This window comes from Erithacus rubecula, assembly GCF_903797595.1.
Source record: "Erithacus rubecula genome assembly, chromosome: 15".
NCBI classification, from domain to species: Eukaryota; Metazoa; Chordata; class Aves; order Passeriformes; family Muscicapidae; genus Erithacus; species Erithacus rubecula.
The window spans coordinates 11,813,947-11,829,889 of NC_136667.1; the positions used below are offsets into that span (position 1 = coordinate 11,813,947).

The window sequence follows — 15,943 nt, forward strand, 5'->3', positions numbered from 1 at the left end:
GCTGCTCTGGAGGCTGACACTGTTCCCTGTACTCTAGGTGACCAGTGACAGCCCTGACCCCCATGAGGAACTGGCTGCTTGGCCTGTTGTGTGCCCAGCTCAGGGCTTGGGCATGGGAGGGGAGGGAATAGCTCAAATAATAAAAATACCAGCTCTTTCCACCATGGGGGACAACTGATGGCAATTAAACTGGTAGCATTTTCCAGGACATGGAAGTAGCTGCTGCCATGTGATACAAAAAAGTCACTTTCTCTTTTCATCCATTCCTAAAACAAATCACTTGTTTTATCACTCTAATGGCTGAATAATAATGTAATTTTACAAGAGTTTGCTACCATAGTGACTAAGAAATGGCCGTATGTTGATTTTATCAGAAGTTTCTCATCCAGTTGTATCATATAAGGTTCTTGATTGTGATTGCTGTTATATCTGGACTAAAACAGAAGGAAATACTCTGGGTCCCCAAAGACCCTCGAGTGAGACCCAGGTGTCTCAGGCTGGATTTAGCTCCTTCAAACAATTTACCAACATCGAGAGAAGAAATGAAAGCTGCAAAAATTAGTAAAGTATAAATTATACTGTTAGAATGTAGATAAATAGACTTTCGGGGATGTTTGTGATAAGAGACACGTGGCCAACATGGAGAATTTGGACACTTCCTCCTTTTCCTTGTCATCCATGCTGGCACTTTCAGATTGGATGAGGACAGAGCTGGACCGTTTAACAAGATTGTATTGTATTGGAGAATAATTGTAAATATCAAATACGTAATTTAGAATATAAAAGATAAGCCCTGCCTTTTTCAGGCAGATTCTGCCTTGGACGTCTGGCGAGCAGACCGCTGTTCACTAGACAAAGCATTCCTGAGATAAGAAACAATAAACAACCATGAAAACCTCTAAGAACAGCCTCCTGCAGTCCCTCATCGGCGGGCATCGAAAAGAGCAGGGTTCCAGACCACCTTTATGTCCTCCTGAGGTGATCTCCGGTCTAAGGAGACACCTCGGGCAGTGACAGGCAGGAGCTCCTCCCCGAGATGGAGAATGCAGACCCCCTCCCTCCTGATTATTATAGTTTTGGAATCAGGGGCTCTCAGGCAGAGACATGGGGGTAGGAATAACAGCTCTTTACGAATAAATCTAAACAGACAAAACCAACAGCAGCTATGAAAATTACCAGCAAAGAGAACAGTGACTCAGCTCCGGCCGCAGACACTCTCCCTGCGCTCGGTAGCGGCGGCAGGGGCAGGGCCCGGCCCGCGCTGCTGCGGAGGCTGCCATGGTGTCGGCGGCGTCCCAGGGGGAGGAGGATGGAGGAAGGACTCCCCTCTCACCGGTGGGTGGCCGTGCTCGGCTGGATGCTCGGAGGCAGCAGCTGGAGCGGGGAAGGGAGCGGGGCAGCGTCCCACAGCAGAGAACCGGCTCCCGGCGCCGGGATGGCGGAGGGGGTGGGCTGGGGAGGTGGAAGGGAGCAGGACCGGACACCTTCCTCTGAGCCCAGCAGCGAGCGAGAGCGAGCCCGGCACAGCCGCACCCCAGCCCCGCCTTCTTTGTCACTGGCCATCAGGAGCTAGGGGGTAGCCCAACAGGTTTTCTTGGCATTGCAATGGGGAAAATTCCACAGAGAGAAAAGAGAACAAATCCCAGCCTCCAACAGTAGGGATCAGATCCTGATTCCTGATCCCCAACAGACCCACGCCACCCAGGGAATAACAAGAGTACGTAATGTGTAAGAGGTCCTACAAGTATTATTTTATTTCTTCTTCTTCGCTTTTTTTTTTTTTTTTTTTTTTTTAATACTATGTACAATCTGTTTAAAGCTTTTCAAAATGCATGGACTCCTATTCAATGGAGTTCCTATTCAATAGATGCAAAGCAAGAATAAAATCTTTACTGTTCCTCTTCATAAGACACTTACTTTTTCCCATTACAAAATACTTTTAAGAATAGTAACATTTATAAATGTATTTATATTCAACATCATATAAAATAAACCAAGATTTATACTCAATTCTAGACTTTTTCTTATTTTCTTTTTTTTTCTTGCATGGACTATATACAATATGTACAGTAACGTCTCATTGTGTTTGTCAAATCAGCCTGATTATACCCACCAGGCTTTAGCTTATATGTACAAATATGCTCAAAGTGCAAGACTTTATTATTTAAAGCTGCCTGTGTTTTCAGAGGTCTGGAATTGTATGCCCTATGTATATTTATATATAGATATACATCCGCATACATATAAATGTATATTAAAATATGTATATTTATATATAGTTATAGTATCTAGGTACTTGTGTGGTAGAAAACCTCCGAACATTTATGACAGATAGGTCAACACGGACACTGGAGGCCAGTCCTGCTGCCATCAGTTATGTCCCTGCTCTCTGCTCATCACCAAGTCACACATACATTTTCTTGCAGGTGCCTGGAGAGGGTGTAAGCCAAACCCACCAGCAACCTTCAACTCCAAATGAGTTATAAAAACACAGGTCATAGCTAACACCAAGGTAAACAAATACAAATCAACCTGAATAAAGCAATTTTTATCCATCTGGGTTTTTGAGAGTGACAATATAAGGCAAAACCCCCTGGCCCTGACTCTGCCTTGCCCTTGGCTGGAGGCAGACTGAGCAAAAACCAAGTAAGCCCCAGAAAGGGTCGGTGGGATTTTGTCCTTTGGAGAATGTTGAGAAAACAAGGCCCTACCTGTGAGGCAGTGCCTGGGACTGTGCAGCCCCCACCCACCAGCACCGAGGCCAGCAGCTGGGGGGCTCTGAGAATAAGGGGGGGGCACATTGATAAAGTGCATTTTTAGGTCTCTGGTTTTAGCAAGGCTGATCTAACATGTAAACATCCTCACCAACCTCCTTGTTTCCCACAGAGAGCTGTGAGCAGGGGCTGTGCCCCCAGCCTTCTGTCCCTGCTGCCAACAGCCCAGGGCATGGCCCTGTCCAGTGCACCCACTGCCCCCCACCTACCCCAGAACCCTTCCTAACAATATATTTTTTGTACTCACTATCAAAGCCACAGCAATGCCAGAATGCTCTGGCTCACATACCTTCCTACCAAGCCCCGTTAAAAAAACACACCCCTCAAGCCCTGGACCCCAACCACCACCACCTCTGAGATCCATTTGATTGCCACCTGCTGTGGCTGGGCTGTGTGGTGATGGGACACTGCAGTCCAGCCATGGGTGTAATGGGGAAGCCAGGGAAAGCACAGCCACCTTGAGCCACAAACTGCAATGCTGGAGCCCTAACACACATACATTTGCTTCCCCTCTGACGTTATGTGCCAAGGCTATAGTGGAAATAAAATCCCACAAACAATTCTCAAAAATAAAACCCCCTCCTACTGCATTCTCATGAGCAACCCTGCTGTCTTAGAATGGGGAGAGGGAGACCCTAAAACTAATAGTGCTTTGAAAACAAAAGTTTCCTACCCTGAAGACTCTGTGCTGGCCCATAATGCAGAACAAACCTGCAGAACAGGAAAGCCCCAGGTGTCATTTCAGCTCCAGATTGCTCCACAAAGGCAGGTGTTCCAAATCTCACTACCAGGAGTGAGGTGTCCCTGGCACATGGCTCTGCTGTAGCCACCATTTCTTGTCATGGTTTGAAAGGGAGGGGGCTAGCTCAGACTGTGTCCAAGAGCCACTGCTTGGCTGCCCAGCACGCAAGGGCTCCACGTGCTGTGAGAGCTGGGGCCCAGCCTGGGACTGTACTGAGAAGGCATGAGCCTCAATATTGGGCACCAGGCTGTTGGGCACCTCAATGCCTCCATTCTGTGGCCAACTACATTCCCCAAAATGTGTCATGTGGCCAGCTGTGCAACCAACGATCCATCATGTCTGGTACCCCTGGCAGCTGTGCATTCAATGTCCCAGTCAAAATTACTCCATCCAGCTGCTTTTACCCAAGGAAGGGGACCCATGAATAGCCAGGGCTGGCACAGCTTTTGTTCACATATCCACCTATGCCCTGGCCAAAACACCAAAGCACCCTAGGGCCTTGCATCAGTCCCTGAAAGCTCCTAGCTGACCCCAGCTCCAGCAGCCTCTTCTCCCACTGCCACTCCCCCCAGGCAATGTGGCACAGCAGAACCCCATCCCTTTCCCCAGGAAGAACTGCTGGGACACAGCCCCTGGTGTACCAGGGCTGGAGGAGCCCAGCTGTGCCCTTTTCTTCAAACACAGGGCTGCTCGCAGCTGCTTGTGCCAAAAGCTGTTCCACCAGTAACATCAGGAACACCAGCTGCTGCAGGGCTGCAAGGGGACCAGAAAGTGGTGTGCAGAAGGAAAAGAAGGGAGCAAAAAAACCTCCAGAACACCGTACCAAAAAAACCCAAACCAAAACAAAAAAACCCTATGAAAACCAAAGGCAAAACCAAGCATTCTTTGCTTGGTTTCAACAGACATTAGGAACTAAACAAACTAAACACTAGGAACTAACTCCTTTCTAAACCTTGCTCTATCTGCAAGGTGGAGCTTTACTGCTAGATGGACTTGTCCTAACTAACCACTGCCTTGCAAAGTTTATAGTAATGGCCAAACCCAACTACATTTGGGTTCTAACAATGCCCAAGATTAGTACTCAGCTACTAACCCTTCAAAAATGTACTTCTAATTTTTCCTTTGGAAAGACAAAAACAGTAGGGACACTTAATTATACACCCACTGAGGAATAAACTGGTTTTTCAATTCATAAATAGAAACTTGCAGTTAAAAAGTGAAAATTTACAAAAATACAATTTATTGCTAACCCTATGGGCTTGTAACATTATGTGCTGTGATTATACATTTTGGGTTCGCCAAATTGGAACATGACCTAGCAAAACCACAAAGTTTGCTGTCATATGCTGTTCTATGAATGTTTGGTTTGTTTTTATGAATAGAAACATATACAGCTACATCACTTGAAACAAACAAACAAACAAAAAAAAAAGGAGTACAGATTCTTTGTCTGTAACCTGAAAAATATTTGGCTACAGGGAGTAAAAACCATACAAATTTATCTTCACTTGTTAACCAAAAATAAAACATGACAAATATTGTATTAGCTGCGATGTGAGCTGGTATAACAACAGTAAGAAATTCAGGCAAAAGTGGTGTTACGTAAATTAGCAGCATTATCCAAACTCCTGGGAAAAAAAACCTGCGGGACTGAGGTATAGAAAAAGGAAAAAGAATTGACAGTGGACCTACTACAGCAAAATGAGTTGTGTACATGGTAATCCAACAGTGTCCTGCAGACTGGAAGAGTCTATGTGCTCCAAATGCTGGGCTTAAATTCACAGTGACTTTCACCATTGAAGTCCTTAATGGAAAAGGGTTTTTTTTCCATTGCAAACCAAGCTTCATGACGACCTGATACCTCACCTGCAGCAAGAAATCCCCACTTCGAGTGTCACCACAGTGCTGGGCGAGGGCACACCCTGCTGCCAGAACAGCATCACGGACTGGCTGCATGGGAATCCCAACAAATGACACTCGTGCATCCCTGTCAGAGATCATCTCTGCAGCCACAAGCTCCCCACGGAGCCCACCCTGTCTCGGGTCGTGCTCTGATGGCGCCGTGCTCTCCTGTGCGCCTGGGCGCAGCGGTGCAGCCGTGTGCTCCCTGTCTCCCAGAACCAACTTTCAGGGCAGCTGCATCTCAGGCAGGTCAGGCAGGTTGCAGGGCTGGCCCTGTGTGTGGTGGCTCTGCTGCTGCGGGTGGAGGAAGTAGCTCAAGGGGTTCTGCTGCGGGGTGTGGGGCGGCTGGAAAATGCGCTGTGTTGGAACCCCAGGCACCAGCTCAGGACCTTGCATCTGTTGGGAGACACAAACCTGAGCAGTCAGACCTGCCCCACCACCCAGCTGTCCCTCTCTTGCTACAGGGCTGATGCTGAGACTCATGTTCAGGAGGGTGTGCACCAAGACCTAAACTGGAGGGTATGAGCTGGGCCCCTCAGGAGTCCTGTCAGCAAAACCAACAATGCCTGGAGAGCACAGAAGGGAAGCAGGACCCATCTGTCCTAACAGGCTTATGGGGAGCCCAGCAGAAACAGAGACCTTCAAAAGCTACTTGGATCCTACAATCTGCAGGATGCACAACTTTCATCTTTCGTGCGAAAACAACTTCAGACAACCTAAGAAGAGGTTCTAGAGTAACCATGCACCCACTCATAGCTGGTACCTCAAAGACCTTGCTGTTTCACCCCCTATTAAAGGCACCGTGCCGTCAAACTCTGGTTTACTGTGGCCCTGGAGCTATTTATGTGTTCATCATTCTGCCATCCACACTGCTAGTCCTCAGGACCCCAATGCAGCCCATGAGGACACAGACCCAAAGTGGGGACAGTTCATGCCCACATTTGCTGACAATTCATTTCTCTCTCTGAATCTAGTCCTGCTGGGTGGCCTCTTTCAGCTGAACCTACTCCTCTTGCTTTCTTCTCTACTATCTTTGCTTGGAGGACTGTAATTTAACCTCTGCCACCCAGGCTTGGAGACTGTGTTACTGATGAATTATTATTACAATTATTCAACAAACAACCCCTCTGTTTGGCAGTATCACTACTTCAAAAACTACTTCAAAAACTACTGAAAAACCAAAATCACCTTGTCCAGTGAAATACCCATTTATTAAAAGAAAGCTGTGACAGCAGCTGATAAAAATCTTGCTCTGATGAGATGTAACACCAGGAGGTATATTTTCCAAGGAGCTTCTCTCTTATCATTTTTCATTACTACAGCCAGCCTCCCACCAGAGCACCTCTGGATAAAAAGTTGTGTTTGAAAACCCGGTATTTCTTCTGTACACTGTGTGATAACAGTTTGCTGGAAAACATGGCCTTGAGCAGGTGCAGAGTTAGCCTAGAAAGGCTGAGCACCTGCTAGGTGGAGATAAAATGGGAATGGAGATGTGCAAAGGCACTGACCAGGTTTGATCAACCACATAAACCCCATTTCTTCAAAAACCCCATCCCTAAGCCATCCCTGTGCCTCCTCAGAAACCCGCTTCTGCTGCAATACCTGAAGGTAGAGGCGGTGCTGCTGAACCTGCTGCTGTGGCCACTGGTGCAGGTGGAGGGGCGTGCTGGCCTGCTGGGATGTGAGGCTGGCGTGCGGGATCATGAGCGACGGGGGGAAGACGGGCGGCGCTGCAGCTCGGGCGGTGCTGCAGGACACTGGCTGCACCTGTGCTGGGGCAGGCAGGGTATGCTGCTCTGCACCAAACCTGCCACAAGGGGAAAGCCAGGCATGAGAACACACACCAAGACCCACCATTGGAATGGGCGCTGAGGAGCCCAGCTGCTGCAGGAACCAGCCTGGAGCAGGGCTGCCAAGCATGCAGACCTCGCTGACAGGAGGCCCTTGATTCCCCTCTGCCAACAAAGGACGGTCTGGAACTGCTGAAAATTAAGGTTTTTAAGTTTGTACGTTTTCTCTATGTCTTGGACAAGCATTTTATGCTTTGCAAAAGCCATAAAATGGTTAATTTTTTTTCAACACACTTTATTTATCACAGAGTTCTTTGTAATTAAAAAATATTCTAATTTTTCTCCTAACTGGCTGAACATTTGTTTCATTTCAGACTGAGACTGTTTGTGTTTTCGTGACCAGGTGTAAGTTTTTCCATGTCTTTTTCAGTGCCATAAAGTGTCCTGCTAAACATTTTATGAAAATAAGGGCCAGCAGAGACTCACTTTCCTTGCTGCCTGCTGGCACTGCTCAGCACGGGCTGACAACTGCTGTTGGCTGTGGGCATCATGGCTTGGATGGACTGATCCAACAGCATCCTGTGGTGGAAGGAAAACAGAGGATGGTCAGGGAAGGGAGAGGTCCGATGTCCAAGATCCTGTCAGTCTCTAGAAACAACTCCTTGAAAATCCTCCATGAAAGCAGGTAAACCACTACCTTGAAAACAAGCTAATGAAATAGGATGTTTCTTATCACCTCACATCTCTTCTGTGAATACATGCTGAGAAGATTTGGATTGTTGAGACTGGAGAAGGCTACAGGGACATCTTAGAGCACCTTCCAGTACCTAAAGGGGCTAAAAGAGAGCAGGAGAGGGACTTTTGGCAAGAGCATGGAGCGAGAGGACAAGGTGGAATGGCTTTAAACTGACAGATGGCAGAATTAGATTAATTTTTGGAAATATGGAGAGGATTTAAGGCCCCTGATGATACAGCATGATGTGCACAGCACCCTGCTTGCCTGCACACCGGGTTCACCCCTGCAGAGGCAACATCCTTATGCTGGCTGTGGCATCTTGAGCCCAGCCACGCCTGCCCTCCTTGCTGCCCAAGTACTGCTGTTTTCTGTCACTGCCCCCAGGCTGGTCCTAGCAGGGCTGTGGGTACCTGAGATTCCTGTCCTGGCTGTAGTCAGCTGGTGGTTGCTTCTCACTGCTGTCAGTCGGCACCTGTGCAGCCACGGTGATGGGTTGTGCTTGGGAGAACACCATGGGGTTGTTGTAGAAGGGCACTGAAATGCTTGTCTGCCCTGGCACACACATTTGCTGGCCTTGGCTTCCTCTGATTGGGTGCTGCTGCTTCTGCTGCTGTACCTGAAAGTACCACCTAAGTTTTAAAGCTCCCTAATGGAAGGTTAAAATAACCACTTACAGCAGGCAGGTAGGAAAAGGAACACAACTGTAGGAAGGGTACATCTATTCAAGACCACTAACCCATTTTAATTTATTGTCCCTGCAGGGCAGGTGTTGCCATCCCCAGACAGACTTTTGAGAAACTAGAGTATAAGGGTAAGGGTACAAAAAGCTTGAGGAGGAAGAAAACAGGTTAAGAGGGGAAGCGCAAATCAGAAGTCTACAAGGAAAGCATCTCATCTGTCCTTTAAAGCAGCAGTTTTGGTCTTTTTTGTTTATGAACAACTCAAGTCTTTCCCATCTTAATAGCAGATTTAGGTCTAATGATGACAAAACTGTTTTTTCAAAGCTGCTTTCCAAGACTCCTCAGGCAAAGCAAAATTAATCTTTTAAAATGATACCTGCTCCTGTGTTATGAAACCACATTTCACTGGCTATGAATGAACACGATGTTGATGAGAGCCCAGACCTCCCATTCACTTCCTCCCCAGTCACCAGGAGGGCTCCAGCAGTCTCTGGGGTTTAAATGCTTTTTGGCTACCTGTTTTTTTTTTTACAGTTGAGTGACATTGTTCACAACTGATTCCTGACATGAACTCCTCAAAGCCAGCTATGCAGTAAAACTGATACACAGGGGATGCATGGGAGGAATGACATGGCAGACAAGTATTTTGAAGCTGGGAAAGGGGATGATGAAGACAGTGAAGCAGCCAGTTACCTGGGGGGCTGTGCCACGGGCGTCCCTGAGGAATGGGTGTGGTGACAGCAGGTGAGTGCTGCAGTAGTGCTTCGTCCCCATGAGGGCTGTCTGCTGTGACTTCTTGGCTGTGGCCTGCCTGGGTGTCCCCTGTGGTGGCAGCCTCTGGGGGCTTGGCTGCTGCACAGTGTTAAAGACGACAGGGATCGGCTGCTGCATCAGCATCTTTGAGTGAAAGAAGCACAGGAACTGTTGGTTGTACTGCCTGGCAGAAATAACAATGCAGAAGCAGCAGCAGCAGCAGTATCTTTAAATCCAGGGGCAAAATGAACCATGAGTAACAGAAAATCCAATATTAGCTTGTGTCAAATATTTATTCAGAACCAAGACCACTGTGCCTGCTGTGTTTTATAGGAATGCCAGTAGAGATCCAGTAGCACTAACCAGACATGGAACCACCAAGTTTTTTATGCACAGGAGACTTTGGATTAATTTGGGATTGTTTCTTTCTAGATCATGGAAATTACTGATTCAGTATTTAGCTAGATTGTGATGTCACTCATCTCTCCAGAAACACCACTCCCACATCTGAAACCAAGTTACCAGTTTCTCAAGAGTTCATTCCCAATACTTTTGCCACAGCCAGTTTTGTTACAGCTGTGTGTGCTCAAAGGAAAAGCAAATGGCTGGTGAGTTTGGGAGCATCAGGGCAGCAGGTACCTGCAGGTTGGAATCCTGCACGAGCTGGAGCTGCTCCTTGATGACATGGAGCTCCTCTTGCTGAGTTTTGATGTCAGCTTGCAGAATGCGAGTCCTTTCTTCCAGCTGCTCTTTCAGTTGGTGCATCATCCCCAGCTGGGTGGGGAAATGATACACTGCCTGCAGACAACAGAGAAAAAGGAACACAGAGTAGGACCTGTCCTGCTACTCATATCCATAGCAATGCTGGATTCAGAAAAATGGCTGCTTTTCAGCTTTTGCATTAAAAAAATAGCTGACAAACACTGGCAATTGCATATTTTACCAAAGTGCCACTGTAGTTGCAGAGCAGCAGCACATCTGGCTCACATGCCGTATCTCCCTCCAGGCACTTCTGCATGAAATTATAATCAATTAATTTCTTCATGGAGTGTCTATACATGGGAGTCTCCTGTCCCCTCAGGATAACACCCTGCTGGTTTGGGCCCACTTGTGTTTTGTGGCAGACACTGCATCCAAACCCTTGCCACACCTCCTGGCTGGGCTTTCATGTGTGCTGCTAGTGATACTTGGCAGATGCCAGGCCCAAGTAAGGCTGCAGTTCTACCTAGGAATCTGTTTTCAATCTCTGTTTTATAGCCCAAACATTTTACTGGACTGACATCAAAGCCCTGTAAGGACAGCCCTTGCCATTATGGTTTATGACTAATTTTTCTCGGGGTTTTTATTTTCTTCTCTTTTTCTAGCGTAACTCAAATCTTCCATGACATCCCCTTCCTCTACCAAGCATTGTATCAGCCTGTAGGTAACTGCTAGAGATTCAGGGAGAATCTTTCAGCAGGTCACAATGCTTTTGACAAGTATAAACTCTCCTATGCTATTTCTTTGGGTGTCCCACCTGCTCTCTCTGCTTGCTGAAATAAGTGGTTGCAATAAGGTTGTTGCAGGTAAATCTCAGCAACAAAAAGGGCACAGAAGCCTTGTTCCCAGTATTGCATGAGCCAGCAAGGACATGAGGGCAGTGAATCAAAGCCACCTAGGCTGCCCTGCTGACAGGACACAGAAGTGTTCTTAAAAAAAATAAAATCCCATACCATCACAGGGTGCTGGCAGGGCACTGCCAGCTGAGCTATGGGGTGCTGAGAGAGGTGTTCACCATGGGCTTGATGAGTGGCTATGGCTTAGAAATGAAAACTTTGCCTTACTGTAGGTCCACAGCACATCTAGTGCAGAGCTGGTGCTTTACCAGCTCATACCAGTGATGAACAAGTTTGCAAGGAATTGGACAACTGAGATTGGAGATACGAGGATAAGTCTGAAGTGAGAATTTAGGCTCCTGCATGCCCCTGATAATTTAGAGTCCTTGATGTCAGTACCCATTTTGGATAAAGGCCATCTCCTAAGTACAAACACCAAGAAAGGCAGGCTGGTGGTGTGAAAAGGCATTTTGCCTGGAGGAGCAAACTGAATCCAGAGAGAATGCAGAAGAGAAGCCTCTTGCATCTCTCCACTGGCTCTGCCAGCCAGTGACCCTCCCCAGGAAGTCCCAGCACACTCAGAGTGTGGGATTCAGCACCTCTGAGGGTGAGATCAATGCTTGTTTTTCTCATTTCACTACACCTCAGAAGGCTCCTGCTCCTCAGGAGCACTGACCTGAGCACTGCTGACTGCTGCCAGCTGCAGGGCTGCCTTCTCCGCCGGAGCCCCCGGCACCAGGGGCCGGGTGGGAGTGCTGGTGTCCGTGTGCTGCATGGATGACGTGGCTGGAAAAGAGACATTCACTGTGACAGAGCAGACACGAGCCTGGGTACCCTGGTTAAACTTGGAATCCACACATGCAGGTGGGCAGTGAGCCAAACAGTGCCAAAGTGGGTCATAAAACTGCCCGTCCACAGGCAGTTTGACTCTCTTCCCCTCTATAGTCACTCTGGCTCCTCACCTGACTCCTGGGTTCCCTCCTCCCTGCTATTTAGCCTACCCTCCATGGCTGCATCCAGATGAGATTCCCACTCTCTCCACGGCAAGTATCTCAACAAAAGTCCCCCGAGTTTTCTATCCATGGCCTTACACAGGGCACTGCAGTCATTTTTCTGCCTCCCCAGGGTAAGGAGGGTACTGATGGGAACTGGGATGAAGCTGCCAGCAAGGCAGGCATCCTTCTCTGCTTCTTCTGCAGGGATTTCATATGACATAATAAAATTATGTTATCCCAACACAAAACTTTTGTCAGTGAACTTGGCTCAATCAAGCGAGCGAGTCACCTCTTCTCCCCAAAACCACAGCAAAAAGCCATGACCCTCAGCTGGTGACAAGCCAGGGGAAATCTGCACTCACACAGGCAGTGGGTTAAAAGGGAGGAGACAGCAGACAGCTGTGGTTTTGTTGCTGCTCTGTGACTTGCCATGACACAGTATGTTGGTCCCAATGCTGAGCATTCCCCTCCCACCCCCAACTTGGTCACTTCCAGCTGAATCCCAGTATTTTGGAGGCTGCTCTGCTCTGCAGCCCACTGCCTGCACGCAGGCTGGGCTGCCCCGGCACCTACAGGTGGAGTCGGACAGGGTGGTGTGCGAGGAGCGCCGGGAGCTGTGCGACGACAGTGACACTCCTTCCCGGCTGGCGTCCTGGCTGCTGCCACACTGCCTCACATCCAGGTAGCTGCTGTGGCTCTGCAGAGAGCAAAGTGCAAGTATGAGATCATCAGCAGGAGGGAATGGCTCTGCAAGGGACCTCTACCTCCTTGAGCCTGGACCTGCACCTCACTGAGCCCTTGTCTGCAGACCAACCCAGCAGGCTGGGTGCACAGCACTGCAGCACACCACCAAACCCTTGCTCTGCCCCTCTTCACTCACCCAAAAGCCTTCAGGCACATGGACCCTCTCACTGATGCTCTGAGCACCCACCTGATGGCAGCAAGCAGCAGTGGAGGATTGCTCCTCCATGGGGACTGCTGCCCATGGCTGGCACTCTGGTGTGCCAAGCTCCTTCTCCCCTGCCCACAAAGCTGTGGGCAATAGGAAATGAGCTTTTGTCATCAGCCTCTTTCTGCTGATCTCTTTAGGGATGTCACAGCCAGTTGGCTGTGGTGCACTGGGGAGTGCTTGCAGGGGGAATAAATGAAGGTGGCAGGAGGTGGCTACCTGGGAAATAGTTTCATCCATGGAAGAGATGGAGAGAGACAACTGGGAAGGGACAGGGAGGAGTGGCATGGGGACATCAGACCAAGAGGCCTACAGCAAATGTCTCCTGAGGGGGACAGGCATTTGGCAGTGCTGAGAGCTGCAATCCCACTCACTGCTCCCTGGGGAGCAGTGGCTCCAGCAGCCTGTTCTGGGCAGGACCTGGGCAGAAGTGGGGAGCAGCCTGAGCTCCCAGAAAATAATGTCTGAAAGGCAATGAGGCTGATCAAATGTCAACTACACAACAACCCACTTGAAATTACTTTAATTGCTGATCTTATTTGTAAACTACCAAGAGGAGAAACTTAAAAGTAGTGAAAATTACCCTGTTACTTGGGCTGATGTGTGGTGATGCCAGACTGACTAAAGCTGTGGAAGTTATTGGTAATGGAAGTTATAGGTCACAATCCTACACTTGATGTGATCCAGCAACTGAGCTGAAATCTAGGTAAGTCTTTTCCCTTGCCTTCCCATCTTCATCTGAGTATCAGTGATGAGCTGGCAGAAGTAAAACAGATACCCTGTGGTGCTGCCCTATTCTTGGGTCCTCTGTGCCTTAGTAAGGGTGACAGGTACAGCAATCTGGTCTCTAGTTTCAGCTCTACTTCTCTGCTTCTGAGCTGGGGTGGTTTAATCTGTTGTTTGCAGCATGGTCTTAGAAAGGGAACAGAACAGCATAATGCAACTGCTGAATTCACAGTTATTGCATAAGCAGAGAATACTCAGTGTTAAAGATCATCTAGTCCCAATCCCCCTGCCACAGGGATATAATTCACTAGATCAGTCTGTTCAAAGCTCATCCAGCCTGTCCTGAACCAACATGGACAGTCTGGAGCCATGCATAGGAAAGCTTCTTAGGGCCTGCCTGAATCATGACCCAGTTCAAGGCTTGGAATGAGATGGGAGTAAAGAAAATGGACAAAAGAGAACAGGTATTTCCCCATGATTGGTAAGCAATTACTCAGTTTGGTTTAAACATCTCCTCATTTAACTGTGAAGGAACATGGTACCTTTAGAGAGGATGATGCCAGTTCAATTGATGACTCTTCAAGACCAAGATCTCGCCTTCTCTCAGCCCGAACTTCTGCATAACTTAAAAAACCCAAAACAAAAAAAGCCAAATAATTATTTTACAGCTTCTGTGCAGGTAAACTGCCACAACAAGTGAACACTTATTTTCTAACCTGATGATGATGAACAAGAATCCTTTTTTTTTTGCATGATAGTTCACTGATCCCTATGCTAGTGCCTTGGGCAGGATGAGGTCAGATCTGTCCTTCTGCAGGTGCACAGAACTGTGCATGCACTCCAGTGGAAGCTCCAAATACAAACACACAGCTAAACAGGTGCAATGTAAAGTGCATGAATCCCTATAAGGTGCCTCTGAAAGTGTGTATTTTCTTTCTTTACTTTTTTCCTTCTGAAACAATGAAATATTTACAGTAACAAATACCACATGATTCACCACTAGGATAAATTGGAGAGGATGTTTCGAAGACTCTCTGAGTGCTCATGGATTGTGAGCACTGAGAGGTGCCAGACTTTAGGGTGATGAAATATTAATGAGCTGCAGCCTTCACGGGAGGCAAGAGAAGTTGTGGAACCAATCTCACTTATATCATCGTGGCAATGAATTTTCCTGAAACAATATTTTAACTTGTGTACTTCAGTAACATATTTTAAGCCTTAACTATCTGAGACAGAATTGAACTTCAATTTAGGACTACATCCTTAGATTTAGGAGGCACTGGAAGCAGAAAGAAGAAACAAGTTCATGCACAATAAATTTAGTCCTTAAAGTGAAGCTGAATTCCCTGACGGATGGCAGAAGCAAGACAACTGAGAAGCAATCTCTCCGTGTAACATTTGCTCATGTTCACACTTCACATGTAGTTTATACCACAGATCACAGAATCAAAATCAAAAGAATTTGGGTTGAAAGGGACCTTAAAAATTACCTGGTTCCAAGTCCTCTACTGTGGGCAGAACACCTTCCACTAGAATAGGCTGTTTAGGGCCCTAGCCAACATGGCCTTGAATACTTCCAAAGATTGGGCAGCCATAGCTTCTCTGGACTTCCAGTGTTTCACCACTCTCACAGGGAAGAATTTCTACCTAAGATCTAATTTAAACCTATCTCTGACAGTTTAAAGCCATTCCCTCTTGTTCTACAATTCCATAACTCCTTCTCAGCTCTCTTGGAGTTCCCTTAGGCCCTGGAAGAGGCTCTAAGGTCTCTCTGGAACCTTCTCTTCTCCAGGCTGAACAACCCCAGCACTCTCTTCCTGTCTTCAAAGGAGAGGTGCTCCAGAGCTCTGAGCATCTTCATGGCCCTCCTCTGGCTCACTCCAACAGACCCATATAGTTCACATTTACTAGTGTTTGCTCTTCCAGATGTTTGACAAAAAAACAGGGGGACAAGAAAGAAATTGATTCCTGACAGTAAAAAAATACACAGTGAGCAATAAATTTAATCAAGTTAATAGAGCAAACCAGTGTGTCACTATTTTTTCAAGCCCTTCAGAAAATACATTCTTACTTTTCACATACAATTTTTTGAGATGGCTGTGGTAATCCAGCAGGTTCCCCTCCAGAAGGTGTATTCACAGAGCATCCTAAACATGCACTGCTTTCCAGCATGGGCTGCCACTCAGCACAAGCAGCTTCCCACTAGGGGGGGATCCAGGGCTGGATATGGGTGAGGAATAAGGCCAGCAAGCCAGCAGCTAAGCCAGCTCAATAATAAATATTTAGAGCCAAAAGATTTGG

The 15,943-nt window shown here is 47.5% G+C and overlaps 1 protein-coding gene across 6 annotated transcripts in view; it reads right to left on the reverse strand.

The window, feature by feature from the left end:
* Positions 1 to 4,368: 4,368 nt before the first annotated feature.
* Positions 4,369 to 15,943, reverse strand: part of PASD1 (PAS domain containing repressor 1) — a gene marked incomplete at its 3' end in the record, with an annotated part of 52,430 nt that continues 40,855 nt past the window's right edge. For 4 of the 6 annotated variants that reach the window (XM_079319000.1, XM_079318998.1, XM_079318999.1 and 1 more), the window contains 9 exons: positions 14,185 to 14,266; positions 12,541 to 12,664; positions 11,649 to 11,758; positions 10,017 to 10,175; positions 9,318 to 9,521; positions 8,355 to 8,560; positions 7,695 to 7,787; positions 7,021 to 7,225; positions 4,369 to 5,814 (listed from right to left, as the gene is read on the reverse strand). In XM_079319000.1, the coding sequence (XP_079175126.1) occupies positions 5,644 to 5,814; positions 7,021 to 7,225; positions 7,695 to 7,787; positions 8,355 to 8,560; positions 9,318 to 9,521; positions 10,017 to 10,175; positions 11,649 to 11,758; positions 12,541 to 12,664; positions 14,185 to 14,266 (1,354 nt within the window). Of the gene's footprint in view, positions 5,815 to 7,020; positions 7,226 to 7,690; positions 7,788 to 8,354; positions 8,561 to 9,317; positions 9,522 to 10,016; positions 10,176 to 11,648; positions 11,759 to 12,540; positions 12,665 to 14,184; positions 14,267 to 15,943 lie in introns of those variants that run through there. The other 2 variants (XM_079319001.1, XM_079319002.1) reach the window with 2 other exon arrangements.